We start from the raw sequence: 24,338 nt of genomic DNA, 5'->3' as shown, positions 1-24,338 counted from the left end.
TTGAAAGCAGGATCTTCTACATAGCAAAGTTCCACAGTCCTGTATAGCTAAATTAGGGTGTAGCTGATTAATATACATTTAAGTGCATTGCTACAGTTTAGCACAGTGAACAGTTAATGCTACATAAAAGAAATTTAGCAAGGTATTCTGCACCATCTGAAAAAATGAAATGTGTGTATCGTGCTTTTTAAAAACAACTAACGTTTATAGAAATGTGTGCACATACACACTCAATTTGGCACAGTGAAGACAGGAATGTTATGTTGCTGGACTCTTGCCAGGTTTGGTTGTATTTTTATTACTCATTATTTGCAGAGATTAAATAGTATGAATCTCATGCACCACATCCACCACAGACGCTTTTCAAGCTTTCATTCATTTCTAATTAGGCATGTTTAAGAGAGCAAGGCACAGATGGAAAATTTCCAGAAGCGGTTTTCCTCTCAAAGTTTTTTCGTTCAATTTTTAGATTTAAAGGACCAGATTTGTTGACCTGGCCGAGCTGAGCTCAGTGAAGTATCAAGGGAAGATAGCTTTAAGTCACCTTTGCTTCTCCCAAATCCTGAGGCCACCTTTGGTTCCCAGCGTAAGTTACTGTGGTCTGAAAGCTACGTAGCTGATATCTGACTGTTCGTGCCCCAAAGTTATTTTGGTGGAGATTTTGCTCTGTTGCATGATGTATGAGTACTGAGTGGGGCCCGCTGAAGACTGAGGATTCTGTAAGTGGCTGAACTGTTGCTGTGTAGTGTGTTTGACTAATCCAGCGTTTCTTAAGTTTTAGTGTTTAGGTTGCTGGTAGCTGTACTTGAGTAACCCCCAATTGTTACACATTATATTGTATTTCCTGTTGGAATATATGAGTAAAAGGGACAGAAGAGAGACCTAGCTGTCCTAGGAGCGGTATATAAACTGCATCTGAAGTCATGTGGCCAGAAAGGAGCCAAGGTCCTAAGAAGCTCTCTACCAAAGCAGTTGTCCCCCTCTACTACTCAGCATTTAGGAAAAAATCACAGGTCCTAGTAGTACTGTATAACGTCCACTGCAAATACTACTAAAATACTAATTATTATGTGAGACAATGAAATATCCGAGGACTTGGAAATGACAGATAACAACTTTGAATTTAACAAGGACACCATCAGGCTACATACAAGAGCTTCCTTTCTGCACTCTCACAGCTCTGGTGAAAATAAAATTTCAGTTGGGGGGAGTAAATATGTGACTGAAAAGTACACAAACCTCTCTAATTTTATAGACACAATACACCTCCGATCCTTGTAAAATATGTCTCACATAAAAAGGATGACATTATAAAGATGATAAAATGTAGATTTTTAGAAAGCAGCTCATATTCTTCTTTGGTGTTTACACCACAATAATCAATGAACCCAATGGCCAGGAATGGGGGCAATGTACAACAAAAATAATTATTTGGCCAAAAATAGGATAAAGAATTTAAGGGCAATGTTTCCTGCAGCAGAAAAATCCAGCTCCCAATCAGAATAAATTAATGGGCGAAGGAAAATAAATTTCAGCATCACCTTGAAAAGGCAGCTAGACAATATATGCAGCACCATGGTTTGTAAAATCAATTTCTGTATATAGTGACAATCACCAGCATCTGGAGTATCAGCGTCAGTATTTTAGTCAAGATCAGTTTAACATCCTACAACACTAATTTAAATGAACAGAAGATTGTGCAAAGACTGATTTTGCTTTTACCCATTCAGGAAAGACATTAATGGTTGTAATGGAAAATGAAAATGAAATAGAGATGAGTGTCTATAGGAAATTTGGTTTGCAGACTAGACAAGATTTCATTAACACTTTATTAAAAAGAGTTAAAAGCCACTTGTTCATTCCAACAACAGAAACATGCATTTCAGATAGATACTCTGATTTTAAACTTCCTTTATGGATCTCAGACAAGTACTCCTTTTCTTTTTGCGAATACAGACTAACACGGTTGTTACTCTGAAACCTGTCATTATGCAAGGCACTGCATTTAGCCGTATGGAGTGGAAATCTATCAACTGCATGAAAAAACTTGTACAGATACAGACAGACATCATCTTCCTTTCCAAATGCAAACAGATGGACATCGTACCAAAAGGACCGAAGGTAAAAAATATATTACAATCTACATACCACACAGACTATGCTGACAGCTTGTGCCACACGCTCTCAAAGAAACTGCGGAACCACCTGATCAACATCCTCTACAGCGAACAGGGAAAGATAAAGAATGAGCTCTCAAAAATGGATACTCTCATAAAAAAACAACCTTCCACATAAACTTCCTCGTGGCTGGACTTTACTAAAACTAGACAAGCCATTTACAACACACACTTTGCTTCTCTACAAAAGAAAAAGGACACTAAACTTTCTAAACTACTCACATGCCACAAGGGGCCATAGCAATGGATCCCTCAACCCACCCAGCAATATTGTTAACCTATCCAACTATACTCTTAGCCCAGCAGAAGCAGCTGTCCTATCTCGGGGCATCTCCTTCTGCCCCTCCACCCCCACGAACATGATACAGTTCTGTGGTGACCTAGAATCCTATTTTCGACGTCTCCGACTCAAGAAATATTTCCAACACACCTCTGAACAATCTACCAACACTACAAAAAGAAGGATTCTAGGTGGACTCCTCCTGAAGGTCGAGACAGCAGACTGGACTTCTACATAGAGTGCTTCCGCCAATGTGCACGGGCTGAAATTGTGGAAAAGCAGCATCACTTGCCCCACAACCTCAGCCGTGCAGAACACAATGCCATCCACAGCCTCAGAAACAACTCTGACATCATAATCAAAAAGGCTGACAAAGGAGGTGCTGTTGTCATCATGAATAGGTCCGAATATGAGTAAGAGGCTGCTCGGCAGCTCTCCAATACCACTTTCTACAAGCCATTACCCTCTGATCCCACTGAGGGTTACTAAAAGAAACTACAGCATTTGCTCAAGAAACTCCCTGAAAAAGCACAAGATCAAATCCGCACAGACACACCCCTGGAACCCCGACCTGGGATATTCTATCTACTACCCAAGATCCATAAACCTGGAAATCCTGGGCACCCCATCATCTCAGGCATTGGCACCCTGACAGCAGGATTGTCTGGCTATGTAGACTCCCTCCTCAGGCCCTACGCTACCAGCACTCCCAGCTACCTTCGAGACACCACTGACTTCCTCAGGAAACTACAATCCATCGGTGATCTTCCTGATGGCACCATCCTGGCCACTATGGATGTAGAAGCCCTCTACACCAACATTCCACACAAAGATGGACTACAAGCCATCAAGAACACTATCCCCGATAATGTCACGGCTAACCTGGTGGCTGAACTTTGTGACTTTGTCCTTACCAATAACTGTTTTACATTTGGGGACAACATATACCTTCAAATCAGCGGCACTGCTATGGGTACCTGCATGGCCCCACAGTATGCCAACATTTTTATGGCTGACTTAAAACAACGCTTCCTCAGCTCTCGTCCTCTAACGCCCCTACTCTACTTGCGCTATATTGATGACATCTTCATCATCTGGACCCATGGAAAAGAAGCCCTTGAGGAATTCCACCATGATTTCAACAATTTCCATCCCACCATCAACCTCAGCCTGGACCAGTCCACACAAGAGATCGACTTCCTGGACACTACAGTGCTAATAAACGATGGTCACATAAACACCACCCTATCTCGGAAACCTACTGACTGCTATTCCTACCTACATGCCTCCAGCTTTCACCCTGACCACACCACACAATCCATCGTCTACAGCCAAGCTCTGCGATACAACCGCATTTGCTCCAACCCCTCAGACAGAGACAAACACCTACAAGATCTCTATCAAGCATTCTTACAACTACAGTACCCACCTGCGGAAGTGAAGAAACAGATTGATAGAGCCAGAAGAGTTCCCAGAAGTCACCTACTACAGGACAGGCCTAACAAAGAAAATAACAGTACGCAACTAGCCGTCACCTTCAGCCCCCAACTAAAACCCCTCCAACGCATTATCAAGGATCTACAACCTATCCTGAAGGACGACCCATCACTCTCACAGATCTTGGGAGACAGGCCAGTCCTTGCCTACAGACAGCCCCGCAACCTGAAGAAAATACTCACCAGCAACCACACACCAAACAACAAAACCATTAACCCAGGAACCTATCCTTGCAACAAAGCCCGTTGCCAACTGTGCCCACATATCTATTCAGAGGACACCATCACAGGGCCTAATAACATCAGCCACACTATCAAAGGCTCGTTCACCTGCACATCCACCGATGTGATATATGCCATCATGTGCCAGCAATGCCCCTCTGCCATGTACATTGGGCAAACTGGACAGTCTCTACGTAAAAGAATAAATGGACACAAATCAGATGTCAAGAATTATAACATTCAAAAACCAGTCGGAGAACACTTCAGTCTCTCTGGTCACTCGATTTCTGATCTCAAAGTGACTATCCTTCAACAAAAAACTTCGAAAACAGACTCCAACGAGAGACTGCTGAATTGGAATTAATTTGCAAATTGGATACAATTAACTTAGGCTTGAATAGAGACCGGGAATGGTTGAGTCATTATAAAAAGTAACCTATTTCCCCTTGTTTATTCCTCCTCTCCCCTCCCCGCCACTGTTCCTCAGACGTTCTTGTTAAACCCTGGATTTGTGCTGGAAATGGCCCACCTTGATTATCATACACATTGTAAGGAGAGTGATCACTTTAGATAAGCTATTACCAGCAGGAGAGCAGGGTGGGGGGAGAGAAAACCTTTTATAGTGATAAACACTCATTTTTTCATGGTTTGCGTGTATAAAAACATCTTCTGTATTTTCCACAGTATGCATCCGATGAAGTGAGCTGTAGCTCACAAAAGCTTATGCTTAAATAAATTGGTTAGTCTCTAAGGTGCCACGAGTCCTCCTTTTCTTTTTGCGAATACAGACTAACACGGCTGTTACTCTGAAACCTGTCAGATTAGTCTGTTCTTACTAAACTATAGTAGACAATGCCTGTTCACAGTTATTTTATGTGGCCAGCAAACAGCTTGATACCATCGATACTGTCAAGATACTTTTCTGATATAGCAGATACTTCACAGTGTCTCTTCTCCCAGTGAAAAGACTGCATTCCTGCTATATCCTTTTTTGCTTGGTTTTGCATAAATCATTTGCTCTCTAATCAGCACTGTGATTAACTCCTAATCTGATCTCTGAATAGCCAGCAAGGAAGATAGTTACTTCAAATGGGAAGAAAAAAAAAGAAAACAGACTACTGTAATTATATAAAAAGCTGTTTTAAAACCCAGATGTTTAAAAAGTCTGAGCCTTACTTTAAAGATGACAGTTTCTACATGAAAAATCTCCTATGGAGAGAGTAATGTATTCTAAACACAAGCAACAGTAGGGGACTTCAGTCACCTGCATATAAACCTGTTTAGAGAAGTAATCCCTTGATTCCATAAATATTTCCTTCTTGGAACAACTAGTTTTAGTGCACACACAAGAGCAAAGGATGACTTTGGATTTGGGGTAAAGTTTTCAAAAGCTCCTATGATTTAGGAACTTAAATCCCATTTTCAAAAGTGAAAATGAAGGGAAAATTGAAGTGTCACAATGACAAAATTTAGGACACTCAAAAAAAGACAACTTCAGACAGACCTATCAAAGCAAGGCAAATGGACGTGATGATAGTAGTTCAATTGCAATTTGGAAATATGCGAAGTAGTGCACACTGGACAGAATAATTTAAACTAATAAACATTACAGCATTCTATTTTAACTGAAACCACTCACAAAAAGGACCTAGGTATTTCAATAAAATACCTACTCATATCAAGAATACTATCATGCCATTATATAAAATGATGTTATACCCTCATCTTGAACACTGCTTTTAGTTCTGGTCATCCCATCTCAGAAAAATGTAGCAGATACAGAAGGGACACAAAGATGATCTACTACGACAGAGAAATGGAAAGGTTTCCATACAAGACACTGAAAAGATCAGGACTCTTAACTGAGGAGACAAATAAGAGGGGGCACATAGTAAATTGTTCAGAGAAAATAAAACAGATGGTCGAAATCATTACCTGCTGGTAATAACTCACCTTAAGTGATCACTCTCGTTACAGTGCGTATGGTAACACCCACTGTTTCATGTTCTCTATGTATATAAATCTCCCCACTGTATTTTCCACTGAATGCATCTGATGAAGTGAGCTGTAGCTCACAAAAGCTTATGCTCAAATAAATTTGTCTCTACGGTGCCACTAGTACTCCTTTACTTTTTGCGAACACAGACTAACATGGCTGCTACTCTGAAACAAATCATTACCGTAATTCAAAAGGATACATCCAATTAAACTAAATGGCAAACAAAAATTTAAACTGATAACAGGAAATGTTTTGTTTTGTTTAGAAAATAAGGTATTAACCCGTGCAAACTACTAGCCACAAGACAAGGCAGCATTCAAAAAATGACAGTCATATGGACATGACCATCAAGTTACATTTAATAAGAGAAAATCTATGAGATATAAGCCCCTATGCTTCTGGGCATAAGCAAATGCTTCAGTTAACACAACAACTTCCAGTATGAGTAGTTACTCCAGAACCGTCCATTAAGGTTCTTATCAGCTTTATCTGAAGCACCTGGTACAGGCCACTGTCAAAAATAAGATGCTGACAAAAAATGGATCGCCCGTCTGTTCCTGAATGGCAAATTCAGGGTGGAGTGATGAAAGTTAAGGCAATTTTAAATTATTTAAATCAAAGATTAAATCAGGTTGAAGCTTTGTAAAACTAATTGAAAATGTGCGCTATGGCAATTTTAGATTTAGATTTATAATAAATTATAAATAAAGTGGTTTTTGTTTTTAAATGCCTTTACTGAAAGGGGTCTATTTGAATTTTACAAAATTGCTGTGGACAAAAAAAATTAAATATTGAAAATTAAGGCTCTGATTCTGCAAATACTGTACATACACATCTAATTTTACTCACCTGAATTGTCCCACTGACTTCAATGGAACTACTCATGTACTTAACTTTAGGCATGCATCTAAATGGTTATAGCATCAGTGACTAAAAAACTGTACTTTTATTAAAAACTTCTCCTAGTGACAAAATCTTTGTCATTTCAAAACAAAACTGTTTCAGTGATAATAATGAAAAGTTACTCAGATTTTCAACAACAAAGTTATTGCAAACTTTTTTTTCTATACAAAGGCCAATATTTTTAAGAATAGAAGCCTAAAATTAGGTTCCTAAATACAAAGCCAGACACCCTAGAATGGCATTTTCAAGAACTCTTAACTGACTTCAGACTGAAAACCTTGATGGAGGAATATAGCTTTGTTGAAGCATTACAGATATCTTGACCTGTGGAAGCTCATTATATTGGAAGGAGGTGTCAGCTGACAACCCCAATAGTCTGTGCTATCTTTGCATTTTATGTTTGCGTTTGTGTTGTTCTCATAGTAATGATATTAACAAAGGCCTGGACTTGACTTTTCCAAGCATACTTGAACAAGTTAAGTAGGAAAATCTCTTAGAAAGAAGTTCCTTTGTAAAATCTGAAATTCCAGGAACAATTAGGAAACTTAATTAAAGAAACAAGCATGTATAAACTGAGAAGAAAGCAAAGAATTAGCAACATGTAGATTAATCTTCTTTAAATAATCAACAGAAGATTTTTTTAAATCATAATTTTTTAATTCACCTTGGGCATATTTATTTCAAAGGGAAACTGTCAAAACAAATAGGCACGAAATTAGATTTATCAACAAACCAAACCAAAAGCTGTATTTGATATGAATGTACCTTTGTCCTGCCATCCAATCAGACTGCCTACTCAAAAACTGAGACGTCTGAGGGTATTAAGACAGGCAAGCAGCTTCAAAAGAATCCTTTAGAATTCCTGTAAATTTTAATATATTTTTTTTTCCACAAGCTTTGGAGAAAGGTACAGCAGAAGAATGACCTAAAAAGCTGATCCACAAAGAAGCCTTGCACCCAGTTTGTTCTTGACCACCCAGAGGACTGGTTGTCCATTTTAGTAGTACTGCAGCCCTTGCTTTGCAGGAACGGAGTTTTCAAGAACTAAAAAAACATTTTAAAAGTTATTTTTAGGTTGGGTTTAATTTGGGAGTTGTCATCCCTGACAGTGCCCCTTTAAAAATTCCAGAGATTAAATTCCTATTCTGGTAACAATCAGTGAAAGGAGACACCAATTGTCTGTTTGTCTGTCTCACACACACACATATATCTATATATACTCTCTCTCTCTCTATATATATATATCTCTATATAGATATATAAAATGTAAAAAGGCTGCAGATGGCAAACTGAAACTGTACGTGCAACTCTAGTTGCTTTCAGTGAGGGTACAAAGGACTGAGGAAGGAATCTAAATAATGAGATTTTACAATGGACATTCTGAGAAACTGTACAAATTTGCTCATTCTGAAGGCAGTTCCTACACTGGAAATGTTTGTGGCTATACGAAATATTGGTCAAAAGCTTACCAGTGTTGCCCTGTCCTTGTATCGCTGTGGTGATAGGTACTATGTGCGTTCCATTCTGGGTTACAGTTTTTATTGGTAGCTGGTGTTGACCTAGAGGTGCCTGTTGCACTATAGTAACTGTCTGTAAGGGCGTGGTCTGAGATGTCTGAATGATACGACTAGCAGCTCCTATTGTAGCATGGCTAATAGCAGGTATAGGTTCCACTTTAACTGGAAAACAACAAAAGTTATTTAATATGTTAAGACAAGACGGCTTAAAACAAAACATGACAAAAACTGATTTAGTTACTTTATCCCTCCAATGAATATAATTAATCTTACTAATAACCTCAAAGCATCTGAAAAAGCACGGAACAAACATTCTATTTTAATTAGGGCTGTCGATTAATCACAGTTAACTCCCACGATTAACTTGAAAAACTTAATTGTGATTAAAAACATTAATCACAATTAATCGCAGTTTTAACCACACTGTTAAACAATAGAATACCAACTGAAATTTATTAAATACAAAGTGTACACTGCTCACTTTATATTATTTTTTATTACAAATATTTTAACTGTAAAAATTATAAAGAAAAAGAAATAGTATTCTTCAATTCCCCTTATACAAGTACTGTAGTACAATCTCTCTATCATGAAAATGCGACTTACAAATGTAGATTTTTTGTTTGTTGCATAAGTGCACTCAAAACAAAACCATCTAAAACTTTAGAACCTGCAAATACATTCAATCCTACTTCATGTTCAGCCAATAGCTCAGACAAACAAGTTTGTTTATATTTACGGGAGATAATGCGGCCCGCTTATTATTTACAATGTCACCTGAAAGTGAGAGTAGGCATTCGCATGGCACTTTTGTAGCCAGCATTGCAAGGTATTCACGTGTCAGATATGCTAAACATTCGTATGTCCCTTCATGCTTTGGCCACCATTCCAGAGAACATGCTTCCATACTGATGATGCTGAACTCCTTGGGGGAGAATTGCATGTCTCCTGTTCTGTTTTACCCACATTCTGCCATATATTTCATGTTATAGCAGTCTCAGATGATGACCCAGCACATTGTTCATTTTAGAACACTTTCACTGCAGATTTGACAAAACACAAAGAAGGTACCAATGTGAAATTTCTAAAGATAGCTACAGCACGCGACCAAGAATGTGAAGTGCCTTCCAAAATCTGAAAGGAATAAGGTGTGGAACATGCTTTGAGAAGAGTTAAAAGAGCAACACTCCGACGCAGAAACTACAGAACCCAAACCACCAAAAAGAAAATCAACCATCTGCCAGGGGCATCTGAGTTAGATAATGAAAATGAACGTGCATCGGTCCGCACCGCTTTGGATTGTTATCGAGCAGAACCAGTCATCAGCATGGATGCACGTCCTCTGCAATGGTGGTTGAAGCATGAAGGGACATATGAATCTTTAGTGCATCTGGCACATAAATATCTTGCGACACCAGCTACAACAGTGCCATTTCTTACCTTCAGGTGACATTGTAAACAAAAAGCGGTCAACGTTATCTCCTGCAAATGTAAACAAACCTGTTTGAGCGACTGGCTGAACAAGAAGTAGGACTGAGTGGACTTGTAGGCTCTAAAGTTTCACATTGTTTTATTTTTGAGTGCAGTTATTTATTTGTACATAATTCTACATTTGTAAGTTCAACTTTCATGTTAAAGAGACTGCACTAAAATACTTATATTAGGTGAACTGAAAATTACTGTCTTGTTTTTTTACAGTGCAAATATTTGTAATAAAAAATAATATAAAGTGAGCACTGTACACTTTGTATTCTGTGTTGTAACTGAAATCAAAATATTTGCATATGTAGAAAATATCCAAAACTATTTAAATAAACGGCATTCTATTATTGTTTACAAGTGCAATTAATCGTGTGATTCATTTTTTTAATCGCTTAACAGCCCTAATTTTAACAAATGTTTTTTTCACTTGCACCTATGAAGTGATTTTTTAAAGGTAAATAAGGTGTTAGACAACCACACATATTTATATGAGACTTACTGAACTCAGTCAATTCTCACCTTTTACTTCCTTGTGGTCTCCATTCTCTTGAGGTTCTACCTTGGGCTGGGTTAGCATTGCAGCTTGTGTAACCACTGCCTGTCCAGCTACAGTGTAAGTGTTTGCTGGTGCTAATCCAGTCACATTTGTGACCGACACAGCTGGTATCTGGTGAACAACATGAACTGTCTGAACTACAGGCTGCTGGGATGTTGATGTTGTCACAGGAGTTGCAACAGTGTAGGTGACGGGTTTAATAGTTTGTGGTAGCTGCCGTTGTACAGTAATTAAAACAGGTTGGCTAGATAGAGGTGATCCTAACAAAAAAGACAAAGATAAATTAGACTGGAAGTTTGAATCAAGTATGTTGTTAGTTAATCATCCCAACGCACTGAACACTGAAGCCTTGTAAAAGCAACAACCCTCGCTACTCCCTTTCACTGGTTGCTACAAAAGCTAAAACGTGGAAAATAAAGACTCTTATCGCACCTTACAATTACACCTTACAATTTTATCATGTAGAGTTGGAATGATCAGACTGCTGTTGCTGACTCCATGTATCTTGTCACAAGACCTATACAGGCCTTCATTGTATCATAAGTGATATCATTAGGAAACTTGATAGCTAGAACACAAATAAAACTACCAATACAACACAGATAAATATGGGGGATTAGGGGGGATGAATCAGTACAAAAGAAACATCCATTCAAGGATTCAACCATTCAACTCCTCAACCCTTCCCAATTCTAGTTCTCTTGTCCTCTGCTTTGGGTAAGAGCAAAATGGCTACAAATGTGTACTGTAAATAAGACAGACATTTAATTTAGTATAGCAACCCTTGATCCAGGAAATCACTTTGGTTTTCACCAACCATTCTTAATAGAGCTTTTAATCCAAATTCATGTTCTGCGCATGGACAATCTGTGCTGCACAAAAAGATAGAACAGTTTTCCAGAAGAAGAGATGTCACTGATATACCACTATTTTCCTAACTGAGATAGAAGTACAGCCTCTGCTTACCAGCGAAGTAAGCATCTATCTGTGCGGAATGAACATACATAAATACCAGGAAGAAAATGTATCGACCGTATTAGCCATTTTCAGGAAATATTTCGCACACTGATTTTCTGCACTTCTCCATGCTTTGCCTTAAAAGTTTATTATCTATCTGAAAACATTTACGGATTTCTTAATTTAGGTGTGAATTCCACCAAGACTGTTTCAGGCAACATATTTTACAAATTTTCCCTCATCACCCCAAACCAAAAAAGTATTTTAAAAATTCTCACCTGGGGCACTCTGTGCAAATCGTGCTTCTTGTATTACTGCTAATTTTGGCTGGATAGCACTAGACTCAGGTTCCATTGGGACTGGAGATCCTTCCCTTGACAAACTCTCTGGGGTCTGTACGCCACTGGAGTGGGCAGACAACACTCCAGAATGATTAGGAGAAGCTGGGGCACTTCTGTATTTTAAGAAAATGAAAGCAGCAGCTGGTATGTTTTAAGTTAATTGTGAAAGATGAGTGACCTTGCCTCTAAAAATATTGTAATATATCTACTTTCCACAAGGGGGAACCCTTTGCCTTCTACCAAACAAGTACCCACCAAATCCATGATTTTACTCTGCATAAAGCCTCTGTTAACCAAGAGGAGAAATCAAAGGCAGACTTTGGCTAAGGTTAATGGAATAGAAACATTTGGACTTTTTCTGATGGAGTGTTTCCAAGCAATCCATGCAACAGTACAAATGTTTTTTCTAGGGGGACAGAATGATGAGCGGCTCTATCTAAGGGTAAGTCAAAGGAAGCCAGCAGGAGCAGAAAGGGGACACAATCTTTACATAGCTAGTAATTAAGTCTATATATTTCACCATTAAGAATACTGGTAAAGCATCATCAAACTAAACACAATTTTTAAAGGCATGAGAGGGATAAAGTTAGCAATTAAAATCGTAACTGTGTAACACTGAAGTACAGAAAGCCCTTCTTAAGTTAACAAGCTAACAATTATTTATGTAAACTGAGCCAGTACATTAGCACTAAGAAAAGCAATAGAAAACAAACCTCGTGCATCAGGGCAATCTTTACTGGTGTTTTAAATTAAATAACTAAACTTGTGATTTTAGTACTATATACAAAACTATCTAGTTTGTATGAGCCTGAAGGTTAAAAACAGCGATCGTTTTTGGTTCTATTATAGAATTATAATTCAGTCTTACCGTACCAACATATTACTATTTAAAGTACTGTTCTCTCTTACTTCCAGCAGGAAATTTAACATTTAAGGTAAACTTCTGAAAATTAAATGTCTTTTTGTTCATCTGTTTTTCCTTACCTAGAAGAGAGTGGTCCCAGAGGGGTTCTAAAGCAAGGTACTCCCCTAGGCCGCCTTTTCCTAAAAGCCTGCTCTATTAATTTGCTTTCAGAGGCAGGGTCTATCCTCCAGAATGAGCCTTTGCCTGGTTCTTCCTGGGAACGTGGTACTTTGATGAAATAACGATTCAGAGAGAGATTGTGGCGTATTGAATTCTATGGAACATAAAAAAATATGTAGAATTCATATATATTTTTTCTAAAAAGTCAGAATGTGGCCTAGTGCAGTGGTCTGTAGTACGGGAGACTCGGGGTTCAGGTCTCTAGTTCCTTAGAGCAGCAGGTGCCTGCTAGCGCTATAAAGGCAGCATACTAAAGCCTGGGGAAGGGAGCCTTGGCATTGCTCAAACCTCTCCCAGCAATTAAAGAACAATGCTAACAAGCTCCTAAGGGAATCTCATTTCAATCCTCTCATGAGAAGGATAGTAGTCACAACGCATGGTTTCAAAAGTTGTGTGGACATAAAGCAGTGGATAAAAAGAAGAATAGTAGTACCTGAAACACCATACCTTCCTCCACTGCTCAAATGAAAGTCAAAACTGTTCCCATGGGGCTGCTAAAACATACTATATTCACTGATTCTGATACTGATCTTATACAATAATACTCTCATTATTTCATAGTAAGGAAAGGAAAGGTTTTATTAAAGAAATTTCAGATACAGCTAGATACTTGGGAGTTCACCTTTCCTTACCAGAAGCCACACAAAAGGAGGAAGATTCTTTCGGCAACTTCAGTTCCCAGTTATTCTTCCCCAAAACAGGGAAAGATATTGATTACCTGACAATCTCAACATAGAGGCCAAGGATTTAGTGGGCCTAGGAAAACTCTGAATGGCAGTAGGTCCAAATGTAGTTTCTAGAATGATCATCATACTATGCTGTGGTCTGCATATTACCATATGTCCAATATGCAGTGTCATGAAGACTAAAATCCGTTGCAACTTCATAGAGGACTTGGATGGAAATGTATGAAGGTACTGATGTTCTGATGCAAGCGGGAAAAATCTATCGTTGACTTTATATGCTTCATATATACACACACATCACACTGAGACCTTTCAGAATTTGATAACTCAAGTGGAGGGAAACAAATACAACCATTTAAGTTTATACTAACTTTAACTGTCCAGTTCTGATCCACTGAATGTTAGCATCTGGGGAAAATTTTCATAACATTCCAAATCAAGGCTCTTTAAAATCCTCAAAATTAAATCCAATCCTAGTCACAGGTCAGCCTCAGATGCGATTCATGACCTTGACAGCAGGCTTAGAGAATTTAGGGCAATGTTACCCATGTACAGTTTCTTCAATGCAATCTGATGCTAACAGAAGCTGTTTCCCCTGCCAATGACAAACAGAACTAGCAGGTGGTGTGAAGAATATAAGTTTATCAGTTGTATTTGTGTCTCCATCTGCTAGAAGAGAATATTAAATCCAACTTTTCTAGATTGGAGGAAAAATACACGACAGAATGAGTCCAACATGATGGGCCTTCAAAAAAAGTTCTAGAATATACATGAATATATCCATAGCCTCATCAGGTATTGAAACAATTATCTAAAACATAGCCTGAAGCATATAGGTTAGTTAACAAAATTGTCATCTACTGCCTGAAGCCAAAGGCTAAGAGTATTGTTCACAAATGAGGTAAGTTACCTACCATTATGGCAATATTTTATAGGACTACTGACCAAAACAGCCACTCCATTTTATTATATTTTCCTATTGTTATGCATTAGTGTAATTCTTACTCAATTCTCTGAAACAGAAGGGATGTGCTGTGCTTGCCATTTTGTTTTTGCAAAGTATTATGCATCTAAACATGCAGCGATGTAACACCTAATTTTAAAACTAGAGGCCATAATGCAGATCTGTATCAGCCAACTAGTCTCTATGGAAAACAACAGTACAATAGACACAAATATAGATGTACTTTAGACAAAATCCTGAAATATATCTTATATAAGGCATGCAAAAATATTTTAAAAAACAATTACTATTGTTAGAATAGAACTGACCATGGGCAAATGGAACTTTCTAGTCACCTGTGTGAGCACAATCAAAAGTGAGGTAGTCAACAGTGCAAGATAAAGCAAGATATGTATACCTGTAGTTAAGGAGCTGTAAGGTCAAGACCACAGCTTTCAACAAGCTTGTATTCCGAGATTTTGGGATCTTATTTTGGCTTGTTGAGGTAACAGAAGTATGTTAACGCAAGAAGAAATTCTAATAAAATATTCATTCTTTTATGGCAAACATTTAAATCCATTTCTACGTATGTTTATATTTTTCTCCAACAGAAGTCCTATAAATTCCACTATTGCAACTCTAGGGAATACTAAGGCTAGAGAATGATGCTGCCATAGTACACCTAAGCTCCTGCCAACCTAGAGATTTTAAGATTAGAAATCCATTACATATGAATTTATGACCCATTCAGTCCACCAAAAATCTACTGAAGGGCTGTCATGGTCACTTAATATAACCAGTATAAATAAAACAACTTGACTTGGTTTATTTACTATCATTCATTTATCATACTAATAGTTGTTTTTATTCATGACTTTTAAAAGAAATACTAGATTTACCTGCCAGCCCTTGTCTGCTGTTCTGTAGTATGGATAGTTTTTAGTTATGTGCGTATAAATTCCATTTAGTGTAAGCTGCTTATCAGGTGCCATTGTAATTGCTTGTACTATTAGTTGTGCATAGGAATAAGGTGGTTTTGAGTCATCCTATAAAAAAAAAAGAACCCTTAAAACATTTGCCTCCATAAACTTTACAGTAGTATACCTCTTTTCTAAAATTACAAAATGCAGTAATCAACTTCATTTTTCAACACTTCTGGATGACTTGAGGATTTCAAAAGAAAAGCTAAAACCAAACTTACATCTTCCAGACTTACATCTTCCAGTTAGGAGGATTTAAGATGACAGTAAAAATCAAAAGAAACTAATACATTTAACCAAGGACTATGAATCTAAATGTCTAAAAAATGATGGTCATGCAAGTAACTAAAAACCAATACAGACATGAAACTCTTCAATGGAGATCTACATTTAAAAAAAAAAAAAAATCAAGATACAAGGCACATCGAAACACAAAAGATCTCTGGCTCCAATCTGTTTTCAATTTCTAAATGCCAAATCATGTCTAAGTTCATATACTTTGGACAACAAATTTCCAACATTGGTACATTGGGCTCAAGGCTTTATTTTTATTTATGGTTTTATTCTGTGCAACTTTTACCTTTGGGCTATCACCACCCGATGCTTCCTTGTCGTTTTCTGACTGTGAATTGTCAGCCATTAAATGTAGGTCAGATGGCATTACACGACTCATTTTGTACCCTGAAGAGCCTGCACCACGCGGGCTAGATGGGCAGGAGTTTGCAGCACTGTAGAATATAAAAAGAGGATCCTACTATTTTGTTATACAGTATATCACCACATTTTGTCTAATCAAATAGCTCTAATTGTAGGAAAACTCACTAGCGTTCCCAGACTGTCGTTAAGGGTCTGTCAGTATTTCCATTATAAATGCTTGGAAAATGGGATTTATAACTCGCTGTAAGAATCAAAATCACTCCAGGAAGAAACCTGTCAAATGAGGTTTCAGCCTCTCTCTTCAAAGAAAGAAGATTAACTGTTTTGTAGGCTATATTGTATTTATGTAAGCTTTGCTGACAATATGTCCATTTTAATTGGAGGTTCGGTCTACTTATACAACCAAAAATTCTGGATTCTCGTCTGAACCGCTGATCTGAAAGTTTTCAGAAAGTAGGTCTACGTGAGATTTCCACCACGTGCTTGTTTTTAGCTTAGTCAGAATCACTCAATAATGTGTCTGGATGAAACAGCATGCTTCCGAAAATATAATAAAGGAAGAGTTCTGGGTGATTCTTATTTAATCAAATATATATATTTCAGGTAAATTGATTTAGAATTATATACAGACACTGAGCTGTATTAACACTGTAAATCCTCATGTAACGTAATAATCGAATAGGCCAAAGGTTGGGAAGATGACGACATAAGTGGAAAGGACACCAACAAAACAGTAGCCAAAGGTAAAATTTGATAATTGGCATTTTGCTAAGACTCATTAGTGTTGAGAAGGTATAAAATATAACTCGAAAATTCAAATAAATTTCTACCATATCTTTTGAAAGTTTATGTTTTTTTCCACCTTTTATAGTGCACCCGAATCATAGCTGTATAAAGAGCTATACTTCCAGAATTTCCTTTGTCCCTTTACGTTTGAGACACAGTCATTGAACAATCTTTTCACTGCTTACATATTTTTATGTAATGCAATAAGCCCCCAAAACATTTACATAATGACAGGATTCAATTCTGCCCTCAGAAGCATCAAAAAACGCATATACGAAAATAAAAGTAGGAATCTGAGACGTCTACCAGATCCCCATCCACTAGCCTTGTTCTAAATCAAAGATACTATTTTAAATTAATCAAAATATATAAAATTTAAGACTTTAAGGAAAACTAGAGTTAAGGGATACCATCTGGACTGGTGGGACAAAAAGTTGTATCTGCCAAGATTTGCTTTGCAAGCAGACAGGAACATCTTGCTGTCTACACCCTTTGCACTGCCTGCTATGTTCTTACATGTAGACAGAGTAACATACAAAACCACTGTTCTTGAAGAGAAGCTTATCTCCACAATTCCAACATTTGAGGTTAGCTGTTACTGGACTGTCCAGCAGGGAAGATGGAATTTTAGTAATGTTGTGTGAAACAGGCCTTGTTTTAAGGGTTAAGAGTCAGAAGGTCAGCACTTTTTAAAAAGTGTTGGTCATTGCTGTGCTATGTAAGTTTTGCACATATCAACTGACAGTATCCCTTTACACTTTGCTCACTGTACCATGTATTCACAGCAATATATATATGATATAATCAAAGCAAGTTTAGAAATCCTCCACACAACTTGGTGAATTAAAGAAGAAAATGTCAAGCTAGTCAAATAGACTCAGAACTGCTTTGATTTTTAACGGTATAGTTTAACAGTTGTTTAATAGCCTTGGGAGATAATTGCAACAGCTGAGATAATGCAAAAAGCAATGGTGAAATATTTATGAATGCAGTCATTTCTTGGGGAAGATAAATTTTTCCTGGTTTAAATAAAAAAATGCAAGACTGCTATACTATCAAATCACTTTTTCCAAATGCACCATTTGCAAACAACATCACAAAACTGGAATCAAGATCTCTGCTCTTGTTAAGTATCAACAGATTTACCTCTGAATTTAAACTTCATAACAGGATCCAAATTTGAAGATCAACAGAATTAGACACACTAGCTTTACATTCCTTGAATCAAGCATATCTACCAGAATCTGTGAGGAAAAGGTGGAATTTTCAAAAATATTTAAGTGACTGTGGTGCTTCTGAAAATTCTATTCAAAATGCTTTTATAAGTTTGCAAGAAGAGCAATTAAGCTTTTTGTTTAATTGAACTTCAACCCAACAACAAGCCAAATGATGGCTCTGAGTCTCTAATCAATACAGCTAAACTAACAGACCCAACCAAATTAACCACACCTACCAAAACATTTCTCAACACTATACTTCTCCTGATGCTATACTGAGATACTATAAACAAGAAACTTAGTTTACTGACTGCAGTCATTTGTCAATAAGAGACTCTTTTTTTAATCATTAGCTTTCAAAGTAAGCATTGCCAAACAGCTAAAACATATTTTTCTGCTGACAAACTTACTAAGGAAACTAGATTTTAGTCAACTGCTTAAGAATAGCACTAACAATGGAAATAAAAATAGAAACTAAATTAAAGTGTTGTCACAGGTATAATGAAGACCAACAATGGCAAGAAAATTGTAAGTTAAGATTGATGCTTAATTCTTAAACTCACTCTAGTGTGTCCAAATATTTCAGCCACTGGGAAATGTGGGCTCATTCACTGCTCTAACCATCCTAGAATACTAGGAACAAAAGGATGCATTCAGAGTACAGCCCTAACACAATTTTATTGCTTTTGTGAATTTAAAGTCAGACTTTAATGACAGTAACAGATTTGTATATTTATGTGAATAGATAGCCACTGAAAAAAAACCACAACACTTATAGTTTTACTCCAAGGCTCATCTGAGGCTACTCTGAGCTCCAACTTAAGCATTATTACATAAGGAAAGCAACATCAAATGAACTGCATCTCTGTACTGATTCTGGAACCATATATTACCCTACATGCAATTTTGCCAATTTTAAATACCTGATAGTTCCTGTGGGAGAAGGGAGAGGGCTGATCAGGTGAGCCATGTTGTCTGGAATGTTTATTGTTAAGGGAGAGATCTGGGGTTGCACAGGTTTCACTGGAGACTCTGGGGACTCCTGTTTTTCTCTCTTTTCATTGGACAGAGCTGTGAATGTTATCTTGATGTTTGTGCTGGGAAACCTGAAAGTACATCTGAAAAATAAAAACAAATATTTATGCAACTTGTTTACAGGTAATACATAACAGACCTTTTTGCGTAACTCACAAGCAATATTTAACCCTGATTAAAGTAGTAAAAGCCTATCTTGGGTAATGATTTGCAATTATCTTCATTTTACACACAGGCACAGAGATCTAGTAAACACTAGAAAGTCAAAATTTTAGACTTTAGAATACAAATATAATTGTATTAAGTCTATACATTATTTTAACGCTGTAACTCTCTCTAGATTTCTGTAGTCCATTTTGAGATTGAACTGGAAACATACTCCAAATGGGGTATTATTTCAAAAACATCTGAACAGCAAGTGACATCAGAAGGAATGGGTTTTGTGCATTAACAATTTACAGTATCCCAAACAATCAGTACTGCCACAGAAAAATCTCAAACCTCAGTTCGTTTAAGTATACTGAACTGTCAGTAACTACTTAAGAGAGCTAACAAGTCCTCCAATATCCATTCATCAGTAGTATTTTGTTCACTATGGCCCTGATCCTGCAAACCCTTATGAAGTTACTTAACTTTACTCTCTGAGTAGTCCTATTGTGAAATTATTCAGAGAAGTAAAGTTAAGCAGATGCATAAGTGTTTGTAGGATCAGGGCCTATGTAATTTCACTCGTATTAGTTAAAAGCAATTTTTGTTCTTTTTCTCCTAAACCACTTTATTTACTATGCATACAGCAATGCTAATGGTGCCTAACTGTAAAAGCAATAGGTACTACCAGAAATGAACAGTCATGGCAAATGTAGCCTTAATTTAGACTCAGAAAAACAGACTGTTTAAGACAGATTTAATGCAAAAATTGTCACTTATAAACAAAAAGTTAAACCATAAGTCTGTATGTTTGCTTTAACTGTTAACTGTTTTAAATTTGATAAAATCCAGTTATATAAACAATATGCAAAAATGTTTAATTTTTGTATACATTAATTAAAAACCCATCTTTAATGAACTTTTAAAACATTCCCCCCCCCACGCACGCTCATTAGGCAAGCACTACAGCTTTTAGAAATTAACCCAATTAAACAGGAGAATAGGCTATTTATAGTTTAACTGTACACAAACAGATTGAGCATACCTACATTTAATTCTGTTATTAACCATAGCACCAACAAAAACCATTTCAAGTAATTTTACCTTTTGCTCATAATCAGCAATAAGCTAATAATGTTAGATGTACTGCTGCCCTCTCCCTCCTGGAAATCTGTCAGATATGCACAGGACTGAACCCATGTTAGATATGCAAAGGTATCCATATTTACATGCCCCTCAACGAGAGGCTTTGTCAATGACAATCTACAAACAAACTTTAGAAACCATATTGCGAAGCGATCCTTTTACACAGATCTATAGTAGAACCTCAGAGTTACAAACATCTCGGAAATGGAGGTTGTTTGTAACTCTAAATGTTCAGAACTCTGAACAAAATGTTATGATTGTTCTTTAAAAAGTTTAAAACTGAACACTGACTTAATATAGCTTTGAAACTTTACTAGGCAGAAGAAAAATGCTGCTTTCCCTTTATTTTTTTAGTAGTTTACTTTTAACATAGTACAGTACCATGTTTGCGTTTTTTAACATCTCTGCTGCTGCATGATTGTGTACTTCCAGTTCCAAATGAGATGTGTGGTTGATTGCTCAGTTCATAACTCTGAGGTTCTATTGTAGTTTTATTAAGAAAGGAAACAAAGCTGCTTTGGAACAGGTGCAAGCAGCATTTGTTCCAAGTGTCACTATAACTTTGGCACAACTTTTAAGGATAGATGCATCTAATGCAAACATGGACATTCACTGCTAGCGAGAATGGATCATGTTTTCCTATGTTACATGCTTAAAGAGTAAGGGGGGGGGGGGGAAATGTGACTGTGACCTTCCTTTCAATCTCATTTCATAAGGACCATGTCTGAGTTTAACAGACAACTTGATTCCGAAGCATGCTTGATGTACTAAATTGGGAACAGAATCTATGCCAAAACACTGCACATGGGCTGCAGCAGGAAAGTGAAATGGACTAGACTCTCCCTGTTTCACTATGCAATCCTAGCTAATTGTTTTTAAACTAACAACCACAATGAAGGACTGTAGCTGAGAAATGTAGAAAAACTTGAGTATACAGTAAAGATGACATTACTGCCACACCATAAAGCTGGAATTCCTTGCTCTTTCTACAGAAAAGGAATAAAGGAATAAAGTTTGTTTTGTTGAAAGCCAACGTTATCCCAACCAACATTTCTCTTAACAACGACATCATCACTCTTCAAGAGCACACAAACAGAAAGCAAGCAAAGGCATCCATTTTGTCAGCACAGAAGAATAAGCCAGAATGTTTACTTTAAGTAAACATTAATAACAGAAATTGAGTAGCAATATTGTATGTTTGAAACCTAAATATTTAGACTTTTGTGGAACAGACTTTTCTACATATTTTATGTAACTATTTTGCAGATTCAAGTCTATTTACTCCTCAGTCTCAATGACTGAATACTTTGTAGAGAAGACTCACTTCAACTGAAGAGCAATACAGAAGCAGCTGTACATAACTTCAAGTGCTGATTCAGTGTTCAGACTGGTTATTGCATAGTACAAGGATACCATCTACTAGTAAGCAGGCAATGCTCCAAAATGCTGCTGGGCTTTTACTGGGGAGCGGGAGAGAGGCTTCATAACCTAAACTGAAGTACAGGCAAATCCAAAGACACAAAATTTGAATTCCAGGTCAGCTTCAGCACAAACCCCCTCTTCCTACATATCTATCTACACTCCACTAAAAATTCTTCCCTCGTGTTGCCATTCTGTCTCCTGATCGCTTCTTAGCCCCTGGCCATCATACACAAAGATACGGAACAGCTTCCCCCCTGCCAAGTCCAAGGCCCTGATTCCAAAAACTATGTCTGAGACCACTGTGGCTCTCAAGTGTTGGTCAAGTGTGAGAAGATAGGAGCTTTGCGTAACCAAAGCTCTGTACTGGATATTAAACTCTGTGCCAAGCTTAACATCACTTGTAACAAGCTAGGTACTATATTTATACTGTGTGAGCATTACCACCACACTTTTCAACATTCCAAATGCTGGGCTCTGAGAGGATGGTGTTATACGGAGAATATAATATGATTCCAGCTAAACTTCTAATCTAGTTAAACATGTGAACACCTAAATATTTGCATTTCATCTTACTGTACCACTGAAACCTTCCTGCTCTATTACGCATGGGAAGGTATTGCAGTTCACAGTGAGAAATCAAATGGGTACATTTGGGATTGATCAAAAACAGTTAAAATATTTTCAAACCACCAGTTACAGGGTGAAAAGTGTGTGTCATATTTCTAAGTGGTGAAAATAAATATTTCCAAAAGCTACATAACAACATGGTTTTACCAGCTCCAAAATTCATAACTGATAGCATCCACTTTTAGGTCATTTAAAAAAAGAAGAATGAATCAGGACAACAGTACTTGTGTTGTATTTATTATTTACATAGCTCCAAATGGAGGACAGGTCCCTGCCCTAAAGACCTTATCATCTAAACAGAAAACATACCGAGCACAGACTAGAGGGTGGGAGTAAGATGTAGCACACAATATTTTTATTCTACACAAATAAATCCAGAATGGATTGAGTAATGAAATTGGGGAGGACAGAGGGGTAGAGAAAAAAAGCAAATCCACAGATTGACTTTTCCAATCACTCCTTGGGAGCAGGGACTGTCATTTACTATGTGTCTGTATAGCACGTAGCAAAATGGGACTGGGCAGGCATTACTGCAATGTAAGTGTTAAATAAATAAAAATAATTTCATAGGCTGCTAGATAATGGTTTCATTAGAGGAGCAAATGTGTACAGTATGGTTGTACTTGTCACATCCACATTTCCAGCATTCCCTCTTTGCTTCACAGCTCTGTCCATGCTGTTGGCGGGGGGTGAAGGGGGGCAGAATTACACTCTTGTAAAATTTATCACCTGACTGGATTCCTACTCCTGTCTCAGCACCCAGCCATGAAACAGGCTAGAACTCCTAGCTCTCACTGATGTGTCCTTTGTGGCACCAGCATTTCAAGTCCTATTGTCAGACCCAGCGCTTCAATATTCCCTAGAACAGTGGTTCCCAACCAGGGGTAAAAGCACACCCCTGGGGGTACAAAGAGGACTTCCAGGGGGTACCTCAACTCATCTAGGTATTTGCCTAGTTTTATAACAGGCTACACGTAAAGCACTAGTGATGTCATTATAAACTAAAATTTCACACAGACAAAATGAGAAAGTAAGCAATTTTTCAGTAATAGTTTGCCATGACACTTTTGTATTTTATGTCCAATTCTGTAAGCAAGTCAGTTTTAAGTGAGGTGAAACTTGAGGTACGCAAGACAAATGAGACTCCTGAAAGGGGTACAGTAGTCTGGAAAGATTGAGAACCACTGCCCTAGACCATTCAGTTTGAAGCTGTCTTGTAGTGATCAAGACATGGTTTGGCAACACCATTTGCCCCTACAGAACGAGTCAATTCCTTCGATCAACACCTCCATTTTTCAAATGGAAGTATATTATGAGGACTTAGCACTGATAACCCTACGAATCATCCTGGTATCAAAATCTTCAGGGGAGATTCCTTTTAGAAGATGTTGTAAAACTTTTACTAAAAAAAAAAATCTGGAAAATAGCTAGGAACAATAAAGCGATAAGGAGTGGGAATGACAAGGATCCTCTATCTTCCCCACTGTACTTTATTTAAAATAGAAATGAAAGTAATCAACAAGAATCTTGGGTCACTCTGTAGGTTTTCGCTTAGGATTTCTTTGATAGCAAAGTAATCACCAATAATGTGATCCACAGTCTCTGTTCCTCCCCTTCTACGATTGTTGAATTGACCAAGGGAGAGAAAGACAGATCACAGTATTTCCCAAGATAAAAC

General features: G+C 37.5%; 1 protein-coding gene across 2 annotated transcripts in view; it reads right to left on the bottom strand.

The window, feature by feature from the left end:
- FOXK2 (forkhead box K2) overlaps positions 1-24,338 on the bottom strand; it is a 64,244-nt gene that overhangs the window by 2,835 nt on the left and 37,071 nt on the right. Inside the window, exons 1-8 of one of the 2 annotated variants that reach the window (XM_077833446.1) lie at positions 21,936-22,068; positions 19,207-19,401; positions 16,204-16,351; positions 15,543-15,689; positions 12,915-13,108; positions 11,868-12,043; positions 10,596-10,892; positions 8,547-8,756 (exon numbers count right to left, since the gene is read on the bottom strand). In XM_077833446.1, the coding sequence (XP_077689572.1) occupies positions 8,547-8,756; positions 10,596-10,892; positions 11,868-12,043; positions 12,915-13,108; positions 15,543-15,689; positions 16,204-16,351; positions 19,207-19,401; positions 21,936-22,027 (1,459 nt within the window). In that variant the 5' untranslated portion in view covers positions 22,028-22,068. Of the gene's footprint in view, positions 1-8,546; positions 8,757-10,595; positions 10,893-11,867; positions 12,044-12,914; positions 13,109-15,542; positions 15,690-16,203; positions 16,352-19,206; positions 19,402-21,935; positions 22,069-24,338 lie in introns of those variants that run through there. The other variant, XM_077833445.1, reaches the window with a different exon arrangement.

This window comes from Eretmochelys imbricata, chromosome 14 (assembly GCF_965152235.1).
Source record: "Eretmochelys imbricata isolate rEreImb1 chromosome 14, rEreImb1.hap1, whole genome shotgun sequence".
Classification (NCBI taxonomy): Eukaryota; Metazoa; Chordata; order Testudines; family Cheloniidae; genus Eretmochelys; species Eretmochelys imbricata.
This window is presented reverse-complemented; position numbering and strand designations above follow the sequence as displayed.